Source organism: Balaenoptera musculus, chromosome 6, assembly GCF_009873245.2.
Source record: "Balaenoptera musculus isolate JJ_BM4_2016_0621 chromosome 6, mBalMus1.pri.v3, whole genome shotgun sequence".
Lineage (NCBI taxonomy): Eukaryota > Metazoa > Chordata > Mammalia > Artiodactyla > Balaenopteridae > Balaenoptera > Balaenoptera musculus.
This window is the reverse complement of record NC_045790.1, coordinates 102,609,813-102,636,341: the sequence shown is the minus strand read 5'-3', so window position 1 is coordinate 102,636,341 and position 26,529 is coordinate 102,609,813. Positions and strand designations below refer to the sequence as shown.

Here is a 26,529-nt window from a genome sequence, read left to right as displayed (position 1 = left end):
GGAGGGGTCTGTCCTGCAGCATCAGCTCCTCAGGCAGAGGCTGGGAGTTCTGCCCCAGGTGAGTGAGAGGCTTAAATACATCCCAGGTTAAAAACAAACAAAATCAAAGGACTAAAACACAGTTCCCAACTCCAGTTGGGTGTCAAGACAAAAAATGGGACCCAAATACATAGAGAATGTAATGGGTGCCTCTGAGCGACAAAAAGGAAACAAAACCAACAAAGTAGGCAGGCTCGCTCCTTGCTCAGCTAACAGTCTTGCAGATGTTAGGTCTTGATGGAGAAGGAGCCTTTATCAAATTCGCAAAAATAAAGGTTGTTCGTACCTTTTAGACAAAAATTCTATCCCAACACTAAGTACCATAACTATTTCGATTGATACACACAAACTTCATAGGGAATAAGTGGCTGTGTGTGTGTGTTTAGACAAAACCAGAAACGGTTCCTGAAAACACCCAGTTTTGTGGAAGCGCCGTGCCTTCAGAACCCCTCTACGTCTCTTCGCTGATTGCTCCAACCCAATAAGCTTGGACGAGCCTGACACTGTGCTAGGATCTCTGCAGGAATCTAAGAGGGCTAAGACTCGGGTTTTGCTGCTGCTCGCCCCACCCCACGCGGGATTGCAGGCAGGCAGGGGACAGGATGGGGGTTCAAGTCCCAGGTCCGTGTTCGTTTAGTCTGCGAATACTTTGAGTCCCACACACGTGCCAGGAACTCGCGCGGGGGGAAGGAGAACGGAAGGTAAGTCTTCAGTGGAAAAACAGAGCCTGCGACGCCGCGGATGCCGCCCCGGGCCTAGTTTCCCCATCCGGGGAGCGCTCGCCCCGCCCCCGAGGCCGCCACGGAAGGCGGCTCCCGCTGCAGGAACCGGCCCCCGGGCCCCGGGCCCCGGGCTCCGGGCCCCGGGCCTGCCCTCCCCGGTTTCCGCCGCCTGAGCCGAGTCCTCGCGCCACCGGAAGCTCCCGCCGGGCCGCTGGGAGGCGGCGGCGGCGGCGGCGGCGGCGCCAAGGTTGGTTGCACTGCACCCCGCCCCCACCCGCCCCGGGACTGCGGAGGCTCCCGGCCGCCGCCCCAGCGCTCCCCGCCCGGGACAGCCCGGCTCCCGCTCTCTGGGGCGGGGGCTGCCCAAGTGCGGGCCCCCCCGCGCGCCTCCGGGACCTGGAATCCCGGCTGCAGAGCCCTGCCCCGGCCTCGCTGCCCCCGCCCTTCCTGCGGGCGCCCGGGGCAGCCCTGCGGTGGCTCATCCTTGAATAGTCGCGGGCGCCGCTCTGCTCCCATCGCTCCGCACGCATCCGGAGATGTGGCGGTGGCGAGACGGCCGTCACCAGCCCGCGGGGGGCGCACGAACGGGGCTGGGGGACACGGACAGGCATCACTGAGCCGGGCGGGGGGGCATTGTTCTCCGGCTGCGGGACGCGGTGGGATCGCAAAGCTGGGAGCCCAACCTCATTCTGGGGCGGCCCACCGGGACTCCCAGGGAAAGTGGGGTCTGGTCCAGGTGCGCCCCGAAGGACAAGTGGAAGGCTGGGGAGATGCGGGTGTGCAGCGCAGAGACTCCGCGTCTTCGGGCCCCGCGGGTGGGGCCTCGGAGATGGGGCTGATGGCGGTTCAGAGTGGAAGAGAAGGGGGTCAAGGAGACACAAGGAGGAGCAGCCACAGAAGTGGGGGCGGGGGGGAGCACGGAAGGGGTGCAGGAAGCCACGGCAAGAAAGGGAACTGGAAAGGAGGCGCCAAGAGGCGTGTCAGGTGCTGACCACAGGGCTGGTTGGATAGAAACTGGGACAAGCCCCGGGCATTTGGCAACCTCGACCTTGAGAACCTTGGGGAGATGGTTCCATGGAGATCGGAGTGAGGAAGCGGAGCACCCGTGTAGACAGTATTTTCTAGAAGTTATGTTAAAGTGAGAAGGTGTAGATGCTGGAGAGGAATGTGGAATGAGGGTAAAGGGCGTTTTAAAGCACCATGTGTGGTTAGAACACAGGCTCAGGGCTCCCGAGTCCCCACTCACTATCGGGGAGTCCTTGGGCATGTCACTGAACCTCTTGGTGCCTCAGTTCCCTTTTCCGTAAAATGGGGATGAAGATGACAATACCTGCCTCATAGGGTTCACGTGAAGATTAGATGAGATGGTGCCTGTAAAAGCACTTAACACAGCACTAAAAGTACCTGTTACTCTTCACTTTTAATTATTAGAGCAGCTTGCACGTATTTTGATGCGATAAGAAGGAGCTGGGAGGCATTGAAGACAGAGTGGAGAGAAAAGGGAGCAGAGAGAAAGGGACCCAAGAACTTGGATGGAGAGAGAAATCTTGGGTTCCTGTGCCAAACCAAGGGAAGGAGGGAGCAGGTGGGGATGCAGGGAAGTTTGCAGGTTTGGGGTATGTGGTTAAGTGAGTGGCTTTCTGATAGTCTTTCTCTGAAGTAGGCCTCAAGGTCGTTTGCTGAGAGGGCCAGGCCAGGGCTGGCCCGGGTGAGGGTGGAGGTCCTGATTTCCACTGCAGCAGTAGGGTAGGGTGCCATGCCCTCTTTGCCAGCAACCCCTGGCAGACTCAGCATTGCGCCCGGGAAGGTGGACAGTTGAATTTACTAGGGTCAGAGGACAGTGTCTGACCTGCCTTGCCCACTTGTGGGGCTCAACTAAAGTTGATGGATGTGAAAACACTATATAAACATAACTTACCATTTTAATCTTTCTTCGTGACCTTGAGGAGCTGGAAGGGCTGTGGCCATCATCAATATCAAAGCTTTTCGAGCACTTCACTTGGGCCGTGCACCATGCCATGCTTTCACCCATGATCTCATTTAGTTATTACAAGTCAGGTGAAGTAGGTATTAATATTAATCCCATTTTGCAGATGCAGAAACTGAGGCGCAGAGAAGTTACTGACCTTGTCCCAGGACCCACAACTAGTAAGTGATGGACTCAGGATCCCAACTCAGATCTGTCAGACCGCAAAGCCTGTGATTTGAAACTACTATGAAAGTTTGCAAAACCCCTAGTAGCAACCCAGCAGAATAGAAAGATGTGGAGGGATCATCTTTTCCATTTGATAGGTGAGAAAGCAAAGGCTAGAAGCTCTGACCTCCATCCTGGGCTCCACCAAGCTGCCTTGTTTTTGCCCCTCTTGAATGGGAGGAAGAACACAGAGCTTAGAGTCCCACAGATCTGGTGGTCATCGTGCTGTACCACCAGGTGCTGTGTGACTTTGGACCAGGCCTCTTGCTCCTCTGTGCCTCCACATGCCTGCGGAATTCCTAACAGGTTGCTCTAAGGAATAAGAAGGAAAATGTTGCCTGGGGCATGGTAGATGTGCCAGGAGCCATGCTTCCCACACAACCATGGATCTGCGTCCCACTTGGCTGCTGAGACCAACTCCTCGTGACCTTGTATTTATTTAGACCTTTGTTCTCCTCAGGGCCAGGAAGTGGTGGCGCCTGATCCGAGTCTGTGGCCACCTATGACTTCCTGAGTGGGGCCGTGGAGGTAGGGCCCGGAGCAGTCCATGGTCCTGAGGCCTCGGACTTCAGAGGAGGGGAGGGCCAGGTGTCACACATACTGACGAAGAACGCCACGGGCAGGGCTGGGCCATCAGAAGCCTTCCTGCTGGCCTTGGCCATGGGGTCCCAGAATTTTAGACCCCAGAGAAGGCTTGGAGATAATCCTGTTGCAATTCCTTTTTTTTTTTTTTTTTTTTTTTTTACAGATGGGGTAACCGAGACTCGCTGTGCAAAAGTGACTTTTACCTAAGATACTCTGGACAGGGCAGAGCTAATATGCATGGAACTTGCATTTTTGGACCTGACTCCAGAACCCTGGGGATTTCCACTGGGGCACTGAACACCCACACCGAGGATCCTAGGCTGCTCGGAGGTTCCAGGGAACATAGACAAGTCACCGACTGGGGCTCTCTCTGCCCCTGTCCCCTGGGGAGGAAGTGGAGGAAGCCAGTGGCAGCCTGAGGTCCTCCGACAGGGGAAACTCTAACTGTGGTTCCTGAAAGTCCGTGACACGGTTCTTTTTTCTCTCTGACTTGCTCTCCCCTCCCTCTTGCTCAAAAGAATGACTGGACACTCCTAGAGCCTGCAGTCACCATCCAGGGGATTTTTTTCACCACAAAGGGTAATTCCTGTCTCATCCCTGCTGTGACTCAGCTGTGACGTTGAACCACACAAGCCAGCGAGAAGATAAAATCATCAGACTCCTGCTCATCAGAGAGGGTGGCCCGGACAGAACTCACCTCTTCTCCCAGCACAGACTCCACGCAGCTGGTCCCCTCCACAGAGGAGCTTGAACAGGGCCCCCCCACCAGCCAGCCTGGGACCCCGAGATGGCCTCTGGCTCGGCCAGCAGCCCCCGCCCGGCCCCCGATGAGAACGAGTTCCCCTTTGGGTGCCCCCCCACCGTCTGCCAGGACCCACCAGAGCCCAGGCCCCTCTGCTGCGCCGTCTGTCTCTCTGAGAACGTGAGGTGAGGGGTCGGAGGAGAAGAGGCGGGTGGGAAGGAGGTGCCAGGGAGGGACCCCTCACGGGAGGCAAGGGTGAGAGGAACCGTGGTTTTGGGCAGGTGACTTCATCTCTCTGGCCTCAGCTTCCACACCTGTTCCTCGCGGTCCCGGATACTGCCCTGTCTGACTGTTGGTAGAAGGAGAAGTAGTCACAGAAAGACGTCAGCTCCCTTAGCAGAAGGCCATCCGGGGTCTGGGGGAGAGCCTCTGGGTCCAGCTGGGCTACTTACTGTGTGGCCTGTGCAAATTGCTTGATGTCTCGAAGACTCAGCCTCCTTGTCTGTAAAATGCCTGTAAAGTGATTTTCTACCTCCCAGATTTGTTACAAGGCCCAGTCAATAACATTCCAAAAAATTCTTGTAATAATGAATATAAACTCCCTGGTAAATGACAAACTGCTGTACAAATATATCTTCTTCCACAATATCACCCATCACCTCAGACTGTTTGCTGGGAATGCTTTTAAAGGGGACAAAAATATCTAGTATATTCACGTATTATATATTTATGTATGTATATATAAAATATGTATATATTTGCATATAAATATCTATATATAATGCACACATTTTGCATGTGTATAAAATATACGTATATAATTTACATTGTATATTATATATTAAAATATGTGTATATTTATATTTAAAATATAAATAACTCAGAGAGGTGTGACATCAATATGATCATCAGTATCCCACCTTAAGCAGCTATTATGTACCAACTGTGTGCCAAGCACTCTTTCCTTGTGTCTTCAGAAGAGCCTTGGAAAGGTGGATACTATTATTACCCTATTTTACAAATGAGGACAATGAGGCCTAATGGACAGATGAGGTCAGTTTGCCCAGGTCAGTTTCCTGGCAAATGTGTTCTTAAACTGCCATGCACCCCCAGCATGACCTTTGTTTGGGACTTTACAGTTTAAGAAGGTGGGAAACTTCTCAGGCAAGCTTGAGGAGTTCCAACGCTTTCACAAAGGAGGAGGCTGAGAGAAGGAGGGGAGAGGTGGTGGTGAAAAGGGCAGGTGCGGGGGAGGAGCAAAGCTTGACTGGTTTTACCATCCTGGCTTCATCTCAGGCTTTTGCAATGGGTCTCTTGGCTTCCTTCGCTGTTTTTCCAAAACCTGGCAGAGGCGGGCGAGGGATCCAGGCCTGAGGCCTGAAGAGCTCTGCCCAGGTCTGCCCCTGCCTCACTCTACCTTGGTTGATCCATACGTCCTCTGAGGCCTCGTTCTCCTTCCTGTAAAATGGGCCTGACCAGTGGCTCTCACTGAGGATCAGATCGCTTGGGAGCTTTGTTAAAGCACATAGGCCCATGTGTCACCCCATGCAGAGTCTGGCACCCACTCCTGGTTGAGAACCTCAGGCTAGGTGTTCTCGGAGGCCCCTTCTTATTCTGAGAGGCCATGGTCATCTGTAATTACTAAAAATAAGACACCGAAATAAAATAGAGGAAGCTGAGAAGAACTAATATAGCTGCACATCCACAATCCTTTATCTGAACCCCTGGGGTCAGATGTATTTTGGAATGCAGAAGTTTTTCAGATTTTAGAAAAGCAAGTCAGTGCATGACTGTGTAATTCTTCCAGCGGGGATTGGGGATGCACCTTATAATCAAGCAATGAATATTTCTGCTAACATAAATATTCACACTAAGTGGGATAAGTAGGGGCTTTAATAGCCTCTAGTCACTTCAGATCAGGTTTGGCTGCCAGAGAAGCTCACTGCAAACTACAGGAAAACATTGGTTTGGGAATGGTGGGTCTGGGATTGTGGAGCTGCATGCTCATTGGTATCAGCTGCCACACTGGGCAAGGCCTAGGCTTTTGGAGCTCTGGGGACGGAGGTTGGTGCCATGGAGTCGTGAATGCCTCACTCAGTGGCATTTGTTCATGTGTCCCCAGGAATGGTGAGGATCGCATCTGTCCCAAATGCAAAGGGGATGACACACCATCCGAAAGGCCAGGAAGCCTTATGTCTCAGGAGCAGGTAAGTTGGCACTGCCAGGAAAGACTGTCTGTCAGTTGTCTCCGCTGGCAGGGGAGGAGGCCAAGTAGGCATCTGCCCACCTAGTCCCTGCCAGGTGGCTCCTTCCTTGTCTGAGTCTAGACTGAATTCATTTTGTCAGCAGTGAGGAGACTGACATTCACGGTGAGGAAGCAACTTACCCCAAGCCACCTGGCCGACCTGTGACAGACTCAGGGTGAGAACAGCATCTAGACAGGGGTCAACACACCACAGCCTGTGGGCCCAACTCAGCCTGCCGCCTGTTTGTACAGCTTACGAGCCAAGAATGGTTTTTACACTTAAGAGGTTTCTAAAAATTGAAAGGAGAATGAGATTTTGTGACACATGAAAATTATAAGGAATTCAAACTTACAGGTCCCTAAATAAAGTTATATTGGTTCACAGCCACAACTCACTCACGTATATATGTCTTGTGTGTGGCTGCTTTTTTATTTTTAATATTTATTTATTTTTATTTATTTGGTTGTGCCGGTCTTAGTTGCGGCAGGCAGGCTCCTGAGTTGTGGCATGTGAACTCTTAGTTGCGGCATGCATGTGGGATCTCGTTCCCTGACCAGGGATCGAACCTGGGCCCGCTGCATTGGGAGCGTGGAGCTTTATCCACTGTGCTACCAGGGAAGTCCCTGTAGCTGCTTCTGTCCTGAAACAGCAGAGGTGAATAGTTGCAACAGAGGCCTCACAGCCCCAAATATTCACTACCTGGCTCTTGACAGAAAAAGTTTGCCAACTCTTGACCTAGGCAGTTCTTTCTGGCCCTGTTTGCCCTCAGACAGGGACAGGCCATCCTCATCTCACTTCTCCGGCTCTGCCAAACCGTGCTTCCGGGAATAAGATGCAACTTTGGTAGTGTGAGGGGCCAAAGAGATACCCTCAGGCATCAGTTTAGAACCCTAGCCCTTCCTTCTGAGCTGGAGAAGGACCCTCCCAGGTAATCTGTCCAGCCCAGAGGTTCCCACGTGTTGACCAGCACCGGTCCATTCCCACCAGTTCATGACAAAAATGATTAAAACAAAATAAGGAAATTGTCATGAGTTTTTCTTATAAAACTAAATTCTTTCCATTCATAGAGTCAACCTTTACTCTGAGATGATGCCCTTCCTATTCATGTCTTTGTATAAAGGAAATGATCGTGATAGGTGATAGAATTCGGGGTAAAGCCTTTGTTTAGTAAAATTTTTAAATGGCAATCTTTATGTTACTCTCCTAATTTAAAAAGCAAACAAACTGGTATTGGTCTGTGACTCCAAAGCTTTAAGAATCCCTGCCGTAAACCTAACCCCCTCTTACACATGGGCCCCGACACCCACAGGGGCATCTCATTGCAAAGCTCCCTCGTGACCAGGGTCTCGCCAGCTCGGCCACCAGCACTGTCCACACTGTGAGGCACCGGCTCCTTTCAACCAAAGCTCCACCCTTGCCCGAACCGTGGCCCAGGGGTCAGGAGCCTGGTGTCTGAGGATGGCTCTATAATTCAGTGCATGGCTGAGATGACTCCCCTGTCTCCACCTGGAAAATGCAGATGCTAGGGTGACTGTGCAGGGTCTTTCCAGCACCTGCAACGTCCCATTGCCAGTCGGTGGCTGGCAGGGCGGCTCTCCCTCTCGCTGTGGAACCAGAGGCAGGCAGGTCTCCACGCCTCCTTACCCCTTCTCCGCTCTGGCCCCTCTCCTGCGGAGCGCTGGAGGAACTTCCTGTCCCACCAGAGCTGGTTTTGAGGGCTTTCCTGTCTTCTTGTCAGCAACCCTCTCCCCCTGCAGGTCCTCAAGGGAATAATAGTAAGGATCTAGTGCATTTCCCCAGAACTTTATACTCTACAATGTGGTTAAGAGCTAATAGGATTAACACCCATGGGATAACTTTCCAAGCCTCCCTATTTGAGCATCTTTGTACTCCACCCTCGAAAGAGAGGACATGGGCTAGATGCTTTCTAAGGCACCTGCCTGCCGGAAGGCATCAGGACTATTGTTTTGACTTGTTTTATTCTTGCCTCTTAACAAAATGAATACAGATTCATTGTGCAAATCTTAGATAACATAAAGATGAGATATTTTAATATCTCTCAACCCAGTAGTCTTAATTTTTTCATCTTTGTTAATGTGAAATCAGATGAAAGTAGAAGCGTTCTGATTAAAGGGGAGCCTGGAACCCTGTCCTTTTGGTTACCCCACTTCCTTCTCCTGTCCCAACCCCTCAGAGACACTGGGGATTCCTAGGGCCCTGCAGAGCACAGTTTGAAACTTGCTGCCTTAAACCAAATGAAGTGATCCTAATAATGGAATTACAGGCACTGGAACAGGCTACAGAGTGGGAGGAGGGTACACCCCCAGTGGAAAGCTGGGGGGGTGGGGTGATCCAGTGGTCTGACACCTGCACAAAGCCACAAGTGGAAAGACCAGGGACTCCTCCAGCTTCTGACCCAATGGGAACTTTGGGGGGACTTTTGACCAAAGGAAAGCAGCTGATTATAAATCAACACTTTGCATACGTGGTGATTCTGCAGTTTGTGCATCTGGGGAAACCTGGGAAGTGAAGGTGGGGTGGACAGGCCAGGCCGGAGACCAGCTGAGCTAAGCCCCGAGGTGCCCATTCTTGCAACACTTTCCATGCCATCTGCTTATCAGTTTGTCCTCCTCCTCTGACTTCATTAGATTAATGTCTCTCTAAGAAGTGCTCAAAGCCCTATAGACTGATTAGCTCATGTAAGAAGCAGATATTAAAGGATTACTGTTGACCTGGTTAGAGTCTTGGTTCTTGCCTAGAATGACCTTCCTACAGAAGTGACAATGAAGTAGGGGACGACCCGGTGGCTGGGAAATAGCAGTCATTTCTGTCTGCCTGAGACCCTATGAATGGGATTGTTTCTCTCACTCTCTTCCCTCTGAGGTCACCCAGGAAGGTCAAAAGCAAGCTGGCATCTGCTGCCAGTGGCTTACAAGAGTGCCTTAAATTATTCTAGAATCAGAAAATGATAGGAGGTCAAGCTGTCTAGTCCAATTTCCGTTCTGTACTGGATTCCTGCCAAGTGGCTTTGTGTCCTTCCAGTGACGGGGAGCTCACTACTGCATGAAACCACCACTTCCACCATGGGGAACTATTGTACCATTTTCCTCTTTGTTTGTACTGAGCTGAAGTCTGTCTCCCTTGGGGCCACAAAAAGCAAGTCAGTCAGCCTCCTGTCCCCTGAGGCGGTCCTGAGTCTGTGGAAGGACGCTGACCACGTCCCTCTTGAGTCTGTCCTCAGCCTCTGTGCATATCTGTGTCCTTTGAAATGCAGTGCCTGGAAATGAACCCCCTTACACTTCTGAGCTTGACAATTGCATCTGTAACCTTATCGATCCTGTGACATCCTGTGTCATGGGCAGTGGTGATACCCCTATTTCACCAGTGGGTAATATATCGAGGTTCAGTGAAGAGGTGTGCCTGCACCAGTCATACAGCAAAGGGGGGGCAGAGCCAGGCTCCCACCCTTGCCCCTTAGGCTGCTGACATCTTCTCTCTGCTGCCTCCAGATGGTGGATCACCCCCAAATGTTTTACACAGGTTTAAATACACAGTCAGCCTTAAGTGCTGGAATCCACAAAATGCTGTGGAAACAGGAATGGGCAAGACTACTTTCAACTAGGGGACTCAGGCAGGACTTCCTGGAGGAGGTGGCAGTTGACCCAAGCAGAGGTTGCCAGAAAGGAAACTGACTCAGGTACAGAGGGGGGCAGGAAGTGGCGAGCGGACCAAGTCCACCCTGTCACTGTAGAGTGCCTCTCCCTCAGCACTAGCTGAGACCCAAGCAAAAACAGCCCCTCTAGGCATCCAAGACCTTGGCCAGCCTCAGTGCCCAGCATAGCAGCGTGGGAAGTGCCTGGCACATTGCAGACCCTCCGCTCTGTGCAGTAGCTTCACGGAGGCAGCTCTCATGCTCCCGGCACCCTCTTGACACTCACATTCTCGGAGGCCCCCAGGTCCCCAAGTGGGGGCCCTTTGATGGAGCTCTCTGCTGACCCCGTCACAAAGGGCCTGGGTAAGCAGGGAAGCTGGGAACACCACACACCCCCAGACTTCTCGGACGTGGACAGAAGGACAAGTGTTCCCTCAGGGCTGGGATTTTGTTTTCTCTGTTTCCTCGTCAGAGGAAATTCCACTGCGAATTTTATTTTTAGCAGTTTGCAAGCAATGAGACCACTCACACAGGGGCCTCCTGTGGCACCAGACAGGCACAGGCTTGGCTCAGGACAGATGCCCCGTTCTTCCTCTGTGACCCCAGCCCCTTCCCTCTCCAGTCCGCTCGGTCCCTGGACTTCAGATGAGGCTACCCTTTAGTCAAGGCGAGGACTCCTGGTGGGGAGGAAGGACCCTGGACGTAGATTCCAGGCCCCTGGCCTCTACCACAGCTTTGCCCCAAACTTGCATCCTGCAAGTCACCGGCCATCTCTGAGCTTCAGCTTCCTCACCTACATGAGAGAGGCAGAACCTCAAAGCCCCGACCTCCTCCTCGTGGCCCTGGGAGATACGATGGGGCCGTGCTCCCACAGGTGTGGAGAGAGCAGCAAGCCCGGAAGGGCTCGTAACTGGGGGACAGAAGACCCGGATTCAGTCGGCTTCTCACATGTGCAAGCTTGGTGTGACGTGGAGCAAGCTGCTCGCCCAGGTTTCCCACCCTGTATTAAGGTGAAACTAATCCCCCCCTGCCTGCCTCAAAGGATTATTGTAAGGATCCTATGAGGTAACCTGCAAAAATGCTTTGGTCCTGTATAAATACAAATGTATTTAGGGATGTTCCTTACCTCTAGCCACCCCCAAGGAAATCTAATGGGAAAATAGGGTTTTACAGAATTAGTTATTAAGAGTTTTGAGATGTGAGGATTAAATGAGATGCATGTATGTGACAGCCATTAGCAAAAGGAAAAAGATGTCCCAAGGGCAGTGCTTAATCCATAGGAATAATTTTGCTAATAATAGTACTACTACTACTAATCATGGGTAACATTTATTGAGCACCACGTCAGGCACAATGATGCTCCCCAAAGATGCCCACGTGTTAATCCCCGGAACCTGTGAATATGTTACCTCACATGGCACTATTAGTCTGCTCGGGCTGCCGTAACAAAGTACCACAGACTGGGTGGTGTGAACAACAGAAATTTGTTTTCTCACAGTTCTGGAGGCAAGAAGTTCTAGACAGAGTTGGTTTCTTCTGAGGCCTCTCTCCTCGGCTTGTGGATGCCCTCTTCTCCCAGCATCTTCCCATCATCTTCCCTCTGGATGTCTGTGTCCTAATTTTCTCTTCTTATAAGGACACCAGTCATATTGGAGTAGGGCTCACCCTAATGACCTCATTTTAACTTAATTACCTCTTTAAAGACTCTGTCTCCAAATACAGTCATGTTCATGGGGGCTAGGACTTCCCCATATGAATTTGGGGTGGGGAGACACTACTCAGCCCATAACAATGGCAAAAGGGACTTTGAAGGTGTGATTAAATTAAGGATCTTTTGATGGGGAGATGACCCTGGCTTATTTGGTCAACCTATTGTTATCACAAGGGTCCTCAAAAGAGGGAGACAAGAGAATCAGAATCAGAGCGAGATTGGAAGATGCTCTGCTGCTAGCTTTTAATATGGAGGGAGGGACCCTGAGCCAAGGAATGCGGGCGGCCTCCAGAAGCTGGAAAAACAAGAAAACAGGTGCTCACCTTGGGCCTCCAGAAGGGGCACGATCCTGCTCACTTGAGGTTAGGACTTCTGATCTCCAGGACTGTAAGATAATATTGGGCTGGCCAAAAAGTTCGTTCGGGTTTTTTCCATAACATGAAAAAAACAGAACGAACTTTTTGGCCAACCCAAAAAATGTGGGTTGGTTTTTTGTTGTTGTTTGTTTGTTTATTTATTTGGTTGCACCAGGTCTTAGTTGTGGCTCACGGGTTCCTTAGTTGTGGCTCTCTGGCTCCTTAGTTGCAGCACGTGGGTGGGCTCCTTAGTTGTGGCGTGCACGTGGGATCTAGTTCCCTGGCCAGGGATCGAACTCAGGCTCCCTGCGTTGGGAGCGTGGAGTCTTAACCACTGTGCCACCAGGGAAGTGTCAATGGGGGTTGTTTTAAGCCAATAAGTTTGTGGTATTTTGTTATAGCACAATAGATCACTCATGTCAGAATTTACATGTATTATGGCATTTAATCCTCACCATAACTCTATAAGGGGGAGTTCTGTTATTATCCTCATTTTGCAGACTGGGAAACTGAGACATGGAGAAATTAATAGCTCTCCCAGGGCCACACAGCTAGTGTGTGAAGTGACAGAGATGCGGTTTGCACCCCGACAGGCTGGCTCCAGAGCCCACCCCCTTAACCCTGGAAAGCACCCCAAGGAATGAGAGACTGAGTGACTGATGGTGGGACTCTGGGCAGCCTGGCTGGCCACCAGCGGCCTCTCAAGTTACCCCCTGCCCCTCCTCTGCCAGACGTGAGAGGCTGGTCCCAGCCCACTCCCATTGTACATGGTAATAAGGAGGCCCGCTCCACCCATGTAGCACTTGCCAGCCTGCGTGGGCTTTCACTGCACAGACACAACACCACAGGGCTCAGCTGCCAAAGGAACATGTGCCCCTCCACCTGTGGGCAATGCTGGACTCCCACCGTTAGTTTTATCACTTTCACCTTTTTACCTCCCTCCGACTCTCACATCAAGCATATACCCTTAGAACTGCAGAGGATTCGAATCATGGGCTTGTAGGGAGTTTCAGGGCCTGAGAGATGACCCCTCGTGCATTCGCCAGGTTCCTCACTGGCCTCAGGCCCTCCATCTTTCCCTCATGTCGGGAAGCTACCTGCTGGGAGAGGCTGCATCACAGGGCACTTTCCAAAGCCATTGCAGTCTCCCTGACAAGGCTACCCACCCCTCCCCAGTAAAACATCTGTTTTCTATTCTTTGTTGGGAACAACTTGTGCTTGAAGGCCGGGGCAATGGGGCAAAGTGGGGGGTGGCCTTTTGCGGGGCTCTGCTCTGTGTCCCAAACCAACTGTACTCATTAAGCCCACAGCTCTCACTTATTTTACTTTTAGAGAATAATAACTAGTGTGGCTTTGTATTTGCCCAGCCCAAAAGACCTCTGTCCTCCCCTCCTTTCATCCAAATCTCCCTTCACATCACCCCATGAGGTTATTCTTAAAAACAACAACAAAGCTCTTGGAAAATCAAGATATTATTTACATGTAATAAAATTCACTCATTTTAAGTGTACAGATTGATGGATGCTGGGAAATGTATACAATCGTATGATCTGCAGTCAGGAGGGTGAATGTTTCTGCACCAGAAAAAGCTTCCTTGTTTCCTTGTTTAGTCAGTCTCCCCCAGCTGCAGCCCAGGAAGCCACTGGTCTATTTTCTGTCACTATAGTTTTGCCTTTTCTAGAATCTTGTAAGAATAGAATCCTAGTATGTAGTCCTTGGTGTTTGACTCTTTTCATTTAGCATGTTTTGAGGTCCCTCCATGTTATTGCACATATTTGTAATTTAGTCCATCTGACTGCTGAGTAGTGTCCTGGAGTATGGATATACCACACTTTGTTCATCCATCCACCAGTTGATGGATACTTGGATTGCTGCCAGTGTGGGCCTATTATGAGTAAAGCTGCCGTGAACATTTACATACACCCGGACATATTTTCACTTTCTCTTGGGTAAATTCCTAGGAGTGGAATATGTGGGTTGTCTGATAACTTGATAAGCACGGTCTGTAAGTAAGTTACTTTGTAAGTATGATTTAACTTTATGAGGTACTTCCATAGATTTTCCCAAAGCGTTTGTACCATTTTGCATTCCCCCTAGCAACCTATGAGTGTTTCAGTTCTTCCGCATCCTCACCAAAGCTCGATATTATCGTTCTTTGTAAATTTTAGCCATTTAGCGAGTGGACAGTGGCATTTCGTTACAATTTGCATTTCTCTGATGACTGGTGATGTTGAACATCTTTACATAGGCTTGTCATTTGTATATCTCATTTTGTGAAGTATCTGTTCAGTATTTTACCCATTTTGTATTAGGTTGTTTGTCTTATTGAATTGTAAGAGTTCTTTATATATTCTGGATATAAGCCCTTTCCAGGTCTATGTTTTGGAAAAAATGTTCTCCCAGTCTCTCCTGGGCTTACTCTTGATAAGAGATAGAGATGTGGGGTGGGAGGAGCCCTGGAGCTGTGCTGCTTCCTAGCTGTTCCTCCTTGAGTAAATCCCTGCCCCTCTGTGAGCTTCAGTTTCTTCATCAATCAAATGGGAACAAAAAACCTACCCTGCTATCCCCAAGTGTTGTTAGGGGCCCTAGGAAGAATTATGACTATGAAAGCATTTTGTAAACTCCTCAGACTTATACATAGGTTAACAGTATTGTCAAGTTGCTTGTTAGGGGCCCTCACAGAGCCCCCAGACCAGTGGAGGCAACCAAAGAGTAAATGATGATTACAGGGCTGAGTGGAACATGTCCCATCAGGAGAGCTGGCAGCGCTTCCCAGGATCACAGCAGGGGCCCTGCTCTTGTTTTGAAGGAGGGTTACGGGAGGGCTGAAGCAGAAGAAACAGCATGTGCAAAGTTTTGTGGCCCAGCCCAGCTCATGCCTGGTGGATGCTGGTGCTTTGCAGAGAGCCCCAGTGCCACTGGGAGCCCCATAACATCCAGTGACATGATTCTTATTTCCAGGATCACCCCGAGGTGGCTGAGGCTGGAGTTGGGTGTCCCTTTGCAGGTGTTGGCTGCTCCTTCAAGGTAAGCATCTGAGTGTGAGAGAGGAGATCTGTACGCTACAGTCTCAGACCTTCCCACTCAGCCCCTCCGGGATTTTCCCACAACATCAAGCTACGCCTCTGGATGTACCTTACATGACTTTCCCAAGCAACAAAATCACTGGTAAATCATCTTCGTACTCAGGGAAGTTCTTAATGTCTCACCTGAGCATTGTAGCATCACAAAAATGACCACCGCCCGCACCCCCAAAAGCCCCTTTGCCTCTCTCCATGGTCCTGAATCATCACTGCGCTCAAGGGCATGGCAGAATTGTTGCTCTGGAGGCTGGGATGGACAGAGCTCACCATGGGTATGTCTGATGCCAGGGTCCTTCTCCGAATCCCTCTTGCTGTACACTTCCCTTGGCCGGGTGAATGGATATGACTTCCCTTGGCAACCTTTGGTGGCAGGACTCTCCACTGCTCCCTGGTCCTCCCTCCCCCTCTCTTTTCACTGATCAGCCCCACTCTCTTGGCAGGGGGGCCCAAAGTTCATGCAGGAGCATGAGGTCACCTCCCAGGCCACCCACCTGAACCTGCTGTTAGGGTTCATGAAACAGTGGAAGGCCCAGCTGGGCTCTGGCCTGGGGTCTGGGCCCATGGCCCTGGAGCGGAATCTGTCAGACCTGCAGCTGCAGGGGGCTGTGGAGGCAGCTGGGGACCTAGAGGTGGACTGCTACCGGGCCCCCTGCTCCGAGAGCCAGGAGGAGCTGGCCCTGCAGCACTTCATGAAGGAGAAGCTCCTGACGGAGCTGGAGGGGAAGCTGTGCGTGTTCGAGAACATCGTCGCCGTCCTCAACAAGGAGGTGGAGGCCTCCCACCTGGCCCTGGCCGCCTCCATCCACCAGAGCCAGCTGGACCGTGAGCACATCCTGAGCTTGGAACGGAGGGTGAGCATGGGAGGCACGTTTACCCTCAAGGCAGCTCAGGGTGCCGCCCCTCGCCCCGCCCCATCTTGTCTCCAGAGCAGAGGACCAGCCTTCCTCCTAAGCATTCTCCCTGCGCAGACCACTCACTCCTCCTTCAAAAATGTCTCTCCTGCATCCCAAAACCTTCTAGGAAGAGGACTGAGTCAGAAGTTATAGTCAAGGTCAAACTCCCCCATCCATTGCTTCCTTTCCTTCGCTTGAACTTCCGCAATAGGCTATTCCCACCGCAAGCATCTCATTCCACAGCTGGACATTTTGCACCGCTAGAAAGTTCTCCCTCATACTTAACTAAAATCAGCCTCCTATGTCTTCCCTGCCCCTTAGGGCCCCCAAAACATCTGACTTCTAGCCCCCATGGAAGCCCTTCAGAGATGAGCAGTCAGTAATAATATCCTGAGTGTTTCCTTCTTTAGGCTAAACACCCCCAGTGCCTTCACCCCTTCATCAGAGCACATTGTTTCATGCTGTCCTCATATGTTCTGGCTCAGCCTCTAAAGGATTCCACACACTCAGAGTGGTGGTCCCAAACCACCAGATAATCCACTTATCTGACAGTTCTTGGTTGCGCCAGACTGTCCCCTCCTTTGTTCCAGAGCTTATACTTTTCTTAATATAACCAGTCACCATGTTAATGTTGCTTTTTGGTGGGGGGCAGCAACATTACCTCACCGTCTCATGTTGAGTTAGGCCTGGATTTTAGTTCCAGGTCCACCATTAACTTGCTGTATAGATCTGAGCAAGTCACAGGACTGCAACTTTCCCATCCATAAAATTAGGGATTCAGTTTTCTTTAAGGACACTCACTTCCATTCCTGACTTCCCTACCTGAGTACACCCAAGAATAAATTTGTATTCTTTCAAATGTCAGTGGAGCAACCTACCAGAAGAGCCAGGCACTGGGTTTGAGTGGCGAAGTAAAGCATTTGTTTATGTAACTCTTGCCCCAGTTGGAAGGTGATGGCCTCCCCGAGGGCAGTGACTGTGTCTTCAGTTCATTAATGAATTTCCTGGCTCTACTCTTACGTGCCAGGCACTGTGCAAGGCATGGACACAGATAAAATGAGCATGGGCCCAGCCGTTGATAGGGAAGACCATCTATCCTGTTTGAAGGGCAGAAAAATATATCTCAGATGGTTGTAAAGCCTCTATAAGATCGAAGATGAAAGAGAGAAACCAGCTGAGCTAGGGCAGTGGTTAAGTGTTTCGCAGAGGAAGAACTCCGTGAGCCAGATTCCTGACGGACGAACAGGAGTTGGCCAGTGGAGAAGGAAGGGAAAGGAATCCCAGGCAGGAGGGACGGCATGTACAAAGGCAGATGCACATGGCTGAGGAAGGCAAGGAAAGCAAATTTGGGGGCAGCTCTGTCTCTACATCCCGCCATCCCCATCCCACCGCCAAGCTGGGTTCTGGTGCCCCTGGCTGAATGGGCTTCCCCGCCACAGGTGGTGGAGCTGCAGCAGACCTTGGCCCAGAAAGACCAGGCCCTGGGCAAGCTGGAGCAGAGCTTCCGCCTCATGGAAGAGGCCTCCTACGACGGCACCTTCCTATGGAAGGTCACCAGTGTCACCAGGCGGTGCCATGAGTCAGCCTGCGGCAGGACCGTCAGCCTCTTCTCCCCAGGTAAGGCCTCCCCGGGGGCACAGACGCCAGCTGGGGGAGGCGGGCAGGGGGGTGTGGGGGGCTGTTCCGCTCTGACAGGCGGGCTGCGTCCAGTTAGGCCAGTGTCCACTCAGGCCCCCGGCCCTACCAGGCCCGCGGAGGTAGTAGGCCCCTCCCCGCTCAGCCGCGTGGAGCAGGGGCTGTTTGCACCAAGCATACCTCCCTGGACATCCGTCACGGTCTGCAACTAGGAATAAAATGATCTACATTGTGTGGATATCGGTTGTGAAAGAGAGTGCGCTGTGAACCAAAGTTTGTGTAGATGCGAGGGAAGCCCAGGGTGACTTTCACAGGTAAATACCATGGGGCCCCGCCCTCAGAGACCTGAAATGGAGAACTCCAATGGAGAACAAGTGGAGAACTCTCTGTGTACCACGGTGGGGAGCACGTGATTGAGTACTGTGTAAACTGGGGCAGTTCTGAGTCGTTTCTGGGGCCCCTGGGCCTGGCACAGTGCCTTGCATAAAGTAGGCAGTTACTCTGTTGATGTTTCTCTTAATTAACTGATACCTGTTTATGTAACAATGTGTGTATTTGTGCTCAGACCTGTGTGCTTTTCCCCTGGCCTCACTCCTGTGCATCTAAGTAAACGGGTGGGTCGTTAAGGAGGATTTCTGCCCATGGCGGTTTTAACCACCACTCACATCTGCTCCAGCCTCATGCCTTTCCTGGCCATCTGCTCCTCTGACACACCCAAGGTCAACAGTGCTGGGATTAAGAGGGGCATGGGAGTTTGCCCCACACCACAGAGCAGGCTGGGTCCCGAAGCCAGCCCCCTTTGCTCAGGAACAGGGACAGCCCCTTCAGGGGGTGGCCTCGTCTCCTACACGTAAGCTTTTTTGTCCTGGCTTCTTTCCAAAGAGGGAAAAAGCAAGCAGTGTCTCTGGCTTCCTGTTCTACCAAAACACAAGGGGCACAGATGAGTCAGACTGTCAGCCTGTCCCTCCTCCACTCCTTCCTGCATGCCCTCCACACCCTGTCCCCGCTCAGCCCCTCCCAGAAGGGCCCTCATGGTGACGGTTACTGGAACCCACACTCAGATGGCTCTTTCAGCTGCCCAGGGAGAGAGCCCACAGGCCCCTGTGCCTAATCACCAGGGGATGATTCATCCCGGGGGCCTTTGCCAGCAGTGGCCGGCAGAACTGTGAGCCACCCCACCCTCTCCCAGCCTCCAGGAGACCCCAACCGCTTGGCCTAGCGCAGCAGAAAGAAGTCCGTGTTGGGAGGTAGGAGGCCTGGCCCCTAATTCTGTCTCTGCCCGCGGTACACTGTGACACTGTGGCCAGCCACTTCCCCTTGCTGGGCTTGGGTTCCCGACTACAAAATGCAGGTTGGTTAAATCAGAAGTGTGATCCCAGGGCCAGCAGCATCTCTCTCCCCTGTTAGAAATGCCAGTTCTCAGTCCTCACCCCGGCACTACTGAGTCAGAAGCTCCAGGGGCAATCTGTGATTCTGATGGCCTTTGACAGCCACCAGGCCAGATGATCTCCAAGATTTGATGCTCTATAACGGAGAAGAACGCTGAGCTCCATCCCCAGATTTCATTTTTTTGTTTTTTTGTTTTTTGGCTGCATTGGGTCTTCGTTGCGGTGCGCGGGCTTTTCATTGCGGTGGCTTCTCTTGTTGCGGAACATGGGCTGTAGGCACGCAGGCTTCAGTAGTTGTGGCACGCGGGCCCAGTAGTTGTGGCTTGCGGGCTTTAGAGCGCAGGCTCAGTAGTTGTGGCGCACAGGCTTAGTTGCTCCGCGGCATGTGGGGTCTTCCCGGACCAGGGCTCAAACCCGTGTGCCCTGCATTGGCAGGCAGATTCTTAACAACCGCGCCACCAGGGAAGTCCCAATTTTGTAGTTTTGAGCCATGACTTGGGCATGCCTAACTGCCAGTCCCAGTTTCCTCATCTGCAAAGTCCAGCACTCTCCAGCTGCCTCGGCGCTGACTCTGTCTTCCTCATTTCAGCTTTCTACACTGCCAAGTACGGATACAAGTTGTGCCTGCGGCTCTACCTGAATGGGGACGGGACGGGGAAGAGGACCCACCTGTCCCTCTTCATCGTGATCATGAGAGGGGAGTATGACGCTCTGCTGCCGTGGCCTTTCCGGAACAAGGTATGGGCCTGGGGGACAGTGGGGCTGGGGTGGAGGAAACCTGGGTCCTGGTCCTGAGTTAGCCATGAACTTGCCTGTGTGACCTCGGCAGATCCTTTGCCCTCCGTGCTGTCAGTTTCCCCTCTTATAAAACAAGAGCCTGAGTTCACATCTAGTAGCCAAGGCTCTTTGCTGCATTCTGAGTCTAGGAGCTAAAATGTTTGGACCAGCGACCCTGAAAGACACGTAGAGATGAAGTTCACGTGGTGGGTGAATAAGGAAAACTTCTTGGAGGAGGTCCTGTGGGGCTAGCCTGAACTGACAGCATTCTTAGAAAAAGGGAAGGAGGCGGCAGATGCCACTGCACACCTTTTAGAATGGCCGAAATCCCAAACGCTGACAACACCCAGTGTTGGCAAGGATGTGGTGCAACAGGAACTCTCACTCGCTGCTGGTGGGACTATAAAATGGCAAAGCCACTTTGGAAGATAGTTTGGTGGTTTCTTACAAAATTAAACATGCTCTTATCATGTGACCCAGAAATCACACTCCTTGGTATTTACCCAAATGCGTTGAAAACTTACGTCCACACAAAACCCCTGCAGACAGATATTTACAGCAACTTTATTCATAATTGCCAAAACTTGGAAGCAACCAAGATGTCCTTCAGTAGGTGAATGGATAAATAAACTCTGGTAGATCTAGACAATGGAATATTATTCAGTGCTGTAAAGAAATAAGCTACCAAGCCATGAAAAGATATGGAGGAAACTTAAATGCATATTACTGAGTGAAAGAAGCCCATCTGAAAAAGCTACATACTGTATGATTCCAATTATATGACATTCTGGAAAAGGCAAAACTGTGGAGATAGTAAAAAGATCAGTGGTTGCCAGGATTTCATGGAGGGGAGGAGAGATGAATAGGTGGAACGCAGAGGATTTTTAGGGCATTATAAATACTCTTAATGATATTATAATGATAAGATTCGCGTCCTTATACATTTGTCCAAACCCATAGAATGTACAATGCTAAGAATGAACCTTAAACTAGGGACTTTGGGTGAATAAGATGCGTCAACATAGGTTCATCAACTGTAGCAAATGTACCGCTTTGGTGGGGAAGTTGACAGTGTAGGAGGTCGTGTGGGGATACCGTACTCGGAAATCTCTGTGTTTTCCATTCAGTTTTGCTGTGCACCTAAAATTGCTCTAAAAAATAAAGTTTGTTAAAAATGCTTATAAGGGCGGCCGGAGGTGGGAGTGTGGCAGGGATTCCCCGCAGGTGAACGGCAGCAGCAAGGGAGTCGGGGAGGGAAGGGGAGGGTGTGGACTCCACACCTCAGCTGGGGTGGAGGAAGATAAGGGCAAGCAGGTGGGGTGGGAGCGGTAGTGCCACAGTGGTCTGGGTATGAGTCAGTAGGTCAGTGGTTCCCATATGTGCTGGGGGGATTTTCAAAATACTAATGACTGGGTCTCACTACCGTAGATGGTGAAGCCTGAGCATCGGGAATTTTCAAACCTTCCCAGGGAATTCTAAAGTGCAGCCAAGTTTGAGAACTGCTGCAGTGGGCGATGGGCATTTCAGTGACGAGTGTCGGGGAGGAGGCTGTGTGTCACTTTCAGATCATTGGCTTCTCGGAGGCACGCAGCGCCCCTGTACAGACCAGAAGCTGGGTTCATGTTTCAGGGTGTTGATTGCCTTCCGCTCAGTGGAAGGCCTGTCTGCTCTTGCCTGGGAGGGTCCAGCTGTGTTTGAAGGATCAGACAGACATCTCAGTGCAGGAAGGGACATCTTGGGTTATGGAGTCCAGCCTCCTTGTCCGGGCTTAGTCCCACCTTTAGCCCCCAACAGCCAACCACAATTGACAGTGGCATCTGAATCCCCCCTTCCTGTTATAACACCTGAGCTCTAATCATAGGACACCCCTGAAGCCTGCTCACAGTACCAGGTGCTTCCGTTTCCGGGCTCTTACTGTACGCCATGTGTGGTCCTTACGTGTTTCTTTGACTCCTGATCAGTGTGAGCTCAGGGTTAGAGGGGCTGCACGGGTGACGGGCACAGACCCGGCCCCTGACCTCCCACCGGCCTCTGCCCCGCAGGTCACTTTCATGCTGCTCGACCAGAACAACCGTGAGCACGCCATCGACGCCTTCCGGCCCGACCTGAACTCAGCATCCTTCCAGCGGCCCCAGAGCGAAACCAATGTGGCCAGCGGCTGCCCGCTCTTCTTCCCCCTCAACAAGCTGCAGTCACCCAAGCATGCCTACGTGAAGGACGACACCATGTTCCTCAAGTGCATCGTGGAGACAAACGCTTAGGGCAGGAGGGGCCGAGCAAGCCGCACCCGGGTCCCGAGGGAGCACCCGCTCAGACGGGGGTTCAGCAAGATGACTAAGGTCCTGCCCTTGGTGCCCAAGATCCCAAGGCACAATGATGGGCCGGGGCTGGCATGATGTGAGCCGAGCTGACAGATTGACCGTGGCTAGCTATCAGCTTAGTGTGGCAGGACCTTGGACTGGGCCCACAAGGGTAGAGGGTCCCAAAGGAGGTGGTGCAGGACTGATCCCCCTGCACTGAGCATGCAGCACTGGAGCCCTGAGAGCCACCCGGCCCTGAATGTTGAGATGGACTCCGGCCAAGATGGGGAGGGTGTGGGGACCAGTCTGGGGTGTGGATGGGGAGCTGGAGATGTGGGACCTCAGCAAAGAAGCTCCAGGGATGGGAAGACCTCTGCAGGCCGCCATGGAGAGTGAGCTTGCTCTCGTCCTGCTTGGGATCAGAACCAGGACCAGGGGGTGGAAGTGACAGGGTGCCAGTGTGAATTCAATCTGTCCCATCCTGGACCGAGTTCCCCAGCACTGGAGGTGAACAAGCAAAACCAGGGGGCTATGCTGCAGGGAGGGCATCAAATGGGGGGAGGGGTGGTTTTGAAGACCTTCATGGTTCCTTCCAACCCAGAGTCTCTGACTCTAGGCCTCCTGGGCCAGATGAGGCCTAGTGCCGCAGGGGGTCTGGACACATTCAGGAGCCTGATGCCCTCCAGTTTCCTGACTCACCTTCAGTACCGCCAGGTGGGCTGAGCTGGCCTGCACGGCACCTGCCACCCTGGGCCCGGCAGTCCGCTGCCCTCCATGCAGAGCCACGCAGAGGCCCTGTGTCCTGCACGTCCCCCAGCTGAGCGCCCCTCCACCTCCTCCAGGTGAAACCAGGTCCCTAGCTCCCAGAGGCAGCTGGAAGGAGCGTGGAGAAGGAGAGGGGCACAGACTCTCCACACTGCCTGCCTGGGGGCCCCACTCTCGGCCATTTCCAGAATCCCGTGTCACCCGATGAACGAAGGTAACCACATCTCTAGTTGACGGATAAGGACCGCTGAGCCACCCGCAGATGTTGTCCTTTTATATGTATAAAACCAAAGAAAGAATTTTTTAAAAATCTCTTTTGCACTTTTCATAAAGGGTATGGTTGTGGGAGTTGGTGGTGACTTGTGAGCTCTGGGTGGTGCTGTCAGTTTTGCAGGTGGCATCCAAGGCTGGTGTGCTGGCAGGAACATGCCTCTCTGCCTCAGTCTTCTGTCTGTAATGGGGGAACCGCCCCGGCCTGCCTCCCTCGCTGAGTTCTGTGACCTCAAAGGAGATGCTACACAGGAGAGGCTAGAGAGAGAAAGGCCCGGGCACCACTGCCCACCTGGCCTGGCCTGGCTGCGGCCCATGCTTGTCTTCTCACCTTGGAGGTCCCTACACAACCAGTTCCTGTAGGGACCCTCGCCCGTCTTTCCAGAGCCCTGAGGCTGCACGTTGCTGCTCAGAGATGCAGGGCAGACCCCCCGCTCCTCTCCCCACCAGCCTTCCCTGCAGCTTACTCTTCCTCTATTTGCCGAGGCTGTGATGAGCTTCACGCCTCACACCCTCAGGGTTCTCATCTGTGAAATGGGTCAGCAGCCCTGCCTGTCCTCTCTAGCCCAGCGTTTGTGAGGATGATGCTCACATAAGCGGTGACGGAGCAGCACGGCCCAGTGGGGTCAGTATATCAGAAAACCCAAACCCACCCCTAGTCCAGACCTGGTATCCCATCATGCCTCAGCCTCTTCATTTACAAACACGGGGAAGCATCCTGCCTGGCCCTGCCCAGCTCACAAAGTTTTCACGAGGCCCAAATATGATACCCGAGCCCTAGTGCTTTGTAGTGTAATGGCATCTTGCCACACGTGATAGGCTACAAACGTGTCAGGGCTTCTTTTTCTCGTCCCCGCTGCTGACAACCTGTCATGAGGCTGACATGCTTCCTTGATGTGTGTAGAAACAAAGGTCTGGCCCAGCAAGTGATGGGGACATCTGTCTCAAAGCTGGTGTCCTGGCCAAAAAAAAAAAAAAAAATCATCCCTACTCACTAAGCTAACAAGCAATTTGTGGGACAAGCACTACTAGGGACAAATATCACTCTGTCCCTTTCATCGCTTGTATCTGATGGGAAAAGACACATACTCTCTTCAGACACTGTGACCTGCAGCCATTCTTTCGGTAAAGCTTTATTGAGACCTACTGTGCTGGCCCCTAGGGCGTGGGGAACGGTAAGATGTGCACCCTACTCTCAAGAAACTCTTAGTGCAGTGGGTGAAACAGGTATAAGTAGCTCATTGAAACTGATACATAAGAGAGGCTCAGAGACAGCACAGGAACCCAGATCTGTTGGTTGAAGCACGGAGGGCTTCCTGGAAGAGGTGGCCTGTAAACTCACCCTTAAAATATTTTTGAGATGCAGAGGATAGGGGTGTGAGGGACAGTAAAGACCCAGAGATGGGATGCAGTCTTGCCCTCAGGTAAGGTCTGGGAGGCGGAACCGCGGAGGGGAAGGCAGGAAGGCAGGATGGGCTGGAGCAAAGAAGGCATCTAAGGTGGTCCCAACTGCCCGAAAGTAGCAGCACTGGGTGGGAGGTTCCCAAATCAACCTGCGTGTGACCTTTCAGGCTGTTAACAGCAGGATGAGATGATGATTTGAAACCGTTACTAATTTACCTTCCACCAAAGCCCTATGTTAAGTGCACCAAACACCTGATGTCTCACCTCTTACAGATGATTCAAGAGGAGGGGAGGCAAGACGCAGGCAAAGCTGCTGTTTCATTGGATCCTCACAAAACCCTTGTGAGGCAAGCATGGTGTAATCCCCTTTTAGAGACTGGGAAACTGAGGCCAGAGAGGCCAGGTGCCCTGCCTAATGTCAGGTGGGAGAAAGGGAGGCAGTGGAATTAGAAGCCAGGTCTTTGCTTCTAGTTACTTTCCTTCTTTTAGATTGACGAGGAATCTTCCGTTCCTTTTGTGTCTTCAGCCAAGATGAGGTCACATCTTCACGGGAAGCCCTGGGAGGCAACGGGTCCCTCTGCTCCCAGCCAGAGGGCCTGCCCGTGGGAACCACAATGTCACCCCGATGGTGCCCAGGAGGGGCGCGTGAGCACAGTCAGCAAAGGGAACGTTTGCTGTCACCCGGCGGCTCACAGGCCACCTCGGGGGTGTCCACAGGTGATCCTCGGACCACCCTGAGCCATATGGACGACTATTTATGCCTTTAATTGTTCATTTCTTTTTTTTTTTTAATTTTCAGCTAACTTTTTTATTTATTTATTTATTTATTTATTTATTTATTTATTTATTTATGACTGTGTTGGGTCTTTGTTTCTGTGCGAGGGCTTTCTCTAGTTGCGGCAAGTGGGGGCCACTCTTCATCGTGGTGCGCGGGCCTCTCACTATCGCGGCCTCTCTTGTTGCGTAGCACAGGCTCCAGGCGCGCAGGCTCAGTAATTGTGGCTCACGGGCCTAGTTGCTCCGTGGCATGTGGGATCCTCCCAGACCAGGGCTCGAACCCGTGTCCCCTGCATTGGCAGGCAGAATCTCAACCACTGCGCCACCAGGGAAGCCCCTAATTGTTCATTTCTGATTGTAAGAGACACATACTCATGGTAGAAAAACTGGAAAACTACAAATGTAATATACAAAAGGAAGTAAAAATCAGTCATGAGCCCAGTGTCCAGAGAGTACGACTAGAAACATTTTAATAAATTTTCTATGTCTTTTTGAAACAGTAGATACACACACACACACACACACACACACACACACACACACACACACACGGACTTTGAAAAATGCATTTAAATCATACTAATTACAGCTTTATGCTCTCCTTTGTTCACTTAACACCCCCTTATCCCATTCTTCCGTTAGCCCCCGTTCATAGGCGAAGCCACGGAAACTAAGAAGAGGGAGATATGTGTTCAAGCCCAGTCTGAATCAGTGGTGGGATCAGGATTCACACTTTTGATGTGATTCACACTCAGATGGAGAAACTGAGGCACCAAGAGGAGCAGCCTGTCTGAGATCACGTGACTGCAGGGCTCCTGGACTCTTCTCTGCCTTTCATCTGGTGTCTGGGCAGGGCTCCTGGAGATCTCAGGAGAGGATTTGCTCTGTGGGTCTGAAAGAGACCGTAGGTCCAGAAGCCAGTGGGCGGGACGCGGTGCCCACCTGGGCCGGGGAGAGTGATGCTTCCTCTGCTTTCAAGCAGCTGTACCC

The 26,529-nt window shown here is 51.9% G+C and overlaps 1 protein-coding gene across 7 annotated transcripts; it reads left to right on the top strand.

The window, feature by feature from the left end:
• The first annotated feature begins 598 nt into the window (after positions 1 to 598).
• On the top strand, positions 599 to 25,515 carry TRAF1 (TNF receptor associated factor 1). 7 transcript variants are annotated; one of them, XM_036856245.1, is made up of 9 exons: positions 599 to 740; positions 2,855 to 2,909; positions 3,704 to 4,467; positions 6,405 to 6,489; positions 15,209 to 15,274; positions 15,771 to 16,181; positions 17,663 to 17,840; positions 19,836 to 19,984; positions 22,066 to 25,515. In XM_036856245.1, exons 3-9 carry the CDS (start codon positions 4,328 to 4,330, stop codon positions 22,282 to 22,284), a joined length of 1,248 nt encoding a protein of 415 aa, XP_036712140.1. In that variant the 5' UTR covers positions 599 to 740; positions 2,855 to 2,909; positions 3,704 to 4,327; the 3' UTR covers positions 22,285 to 25,515. The 7 variants fall into 7 exon arrangements, with proteins under 7 accessions (XP_036712140.1, XP_036712145.1, XP_036712138.1 ...); XM_036856243.1 differs by lacking the exon at positions 599 to 740 and adding an exon at positions 825 to 1,008; XM_036856244.1 differs by lacking the exon at positions 599 to 740 and adding an exon at positions 1,419 to 1,497.
• The last annotated feature ends 1,014 nt before the right edge of the window (positions 25,516 to 26,529 follow it).

What these genes read in the sequence shown, in the direction of transcription:
- TRAF1 (XM_036856245.1), top strand. Translation starts at nt 4,328, where the DNA reads ATGGCCTCTGGCTCGGCCAGCAGCCCCCGCCCGGCCCCCGATGAGAAC. An exon ending in TGTCTCTCTGAGAACGTGAG is followed by an intron (nt 4,468 to 6,404) that starts GTGAGGGGTCGG and finishes ATGTGTCCCCAG; the next exon opens with GAATGGTGAGGATCGCATCT. An exon ending in GTGTTGGCTGCTCCTTCAAG is followed by an intron (nt 15,275 to 15,770) that starts GTAAGCATCTGA and finishes CTCTCTTGGCAG; the next exon opens with GGGGGCCCAAAGTTCATGCA.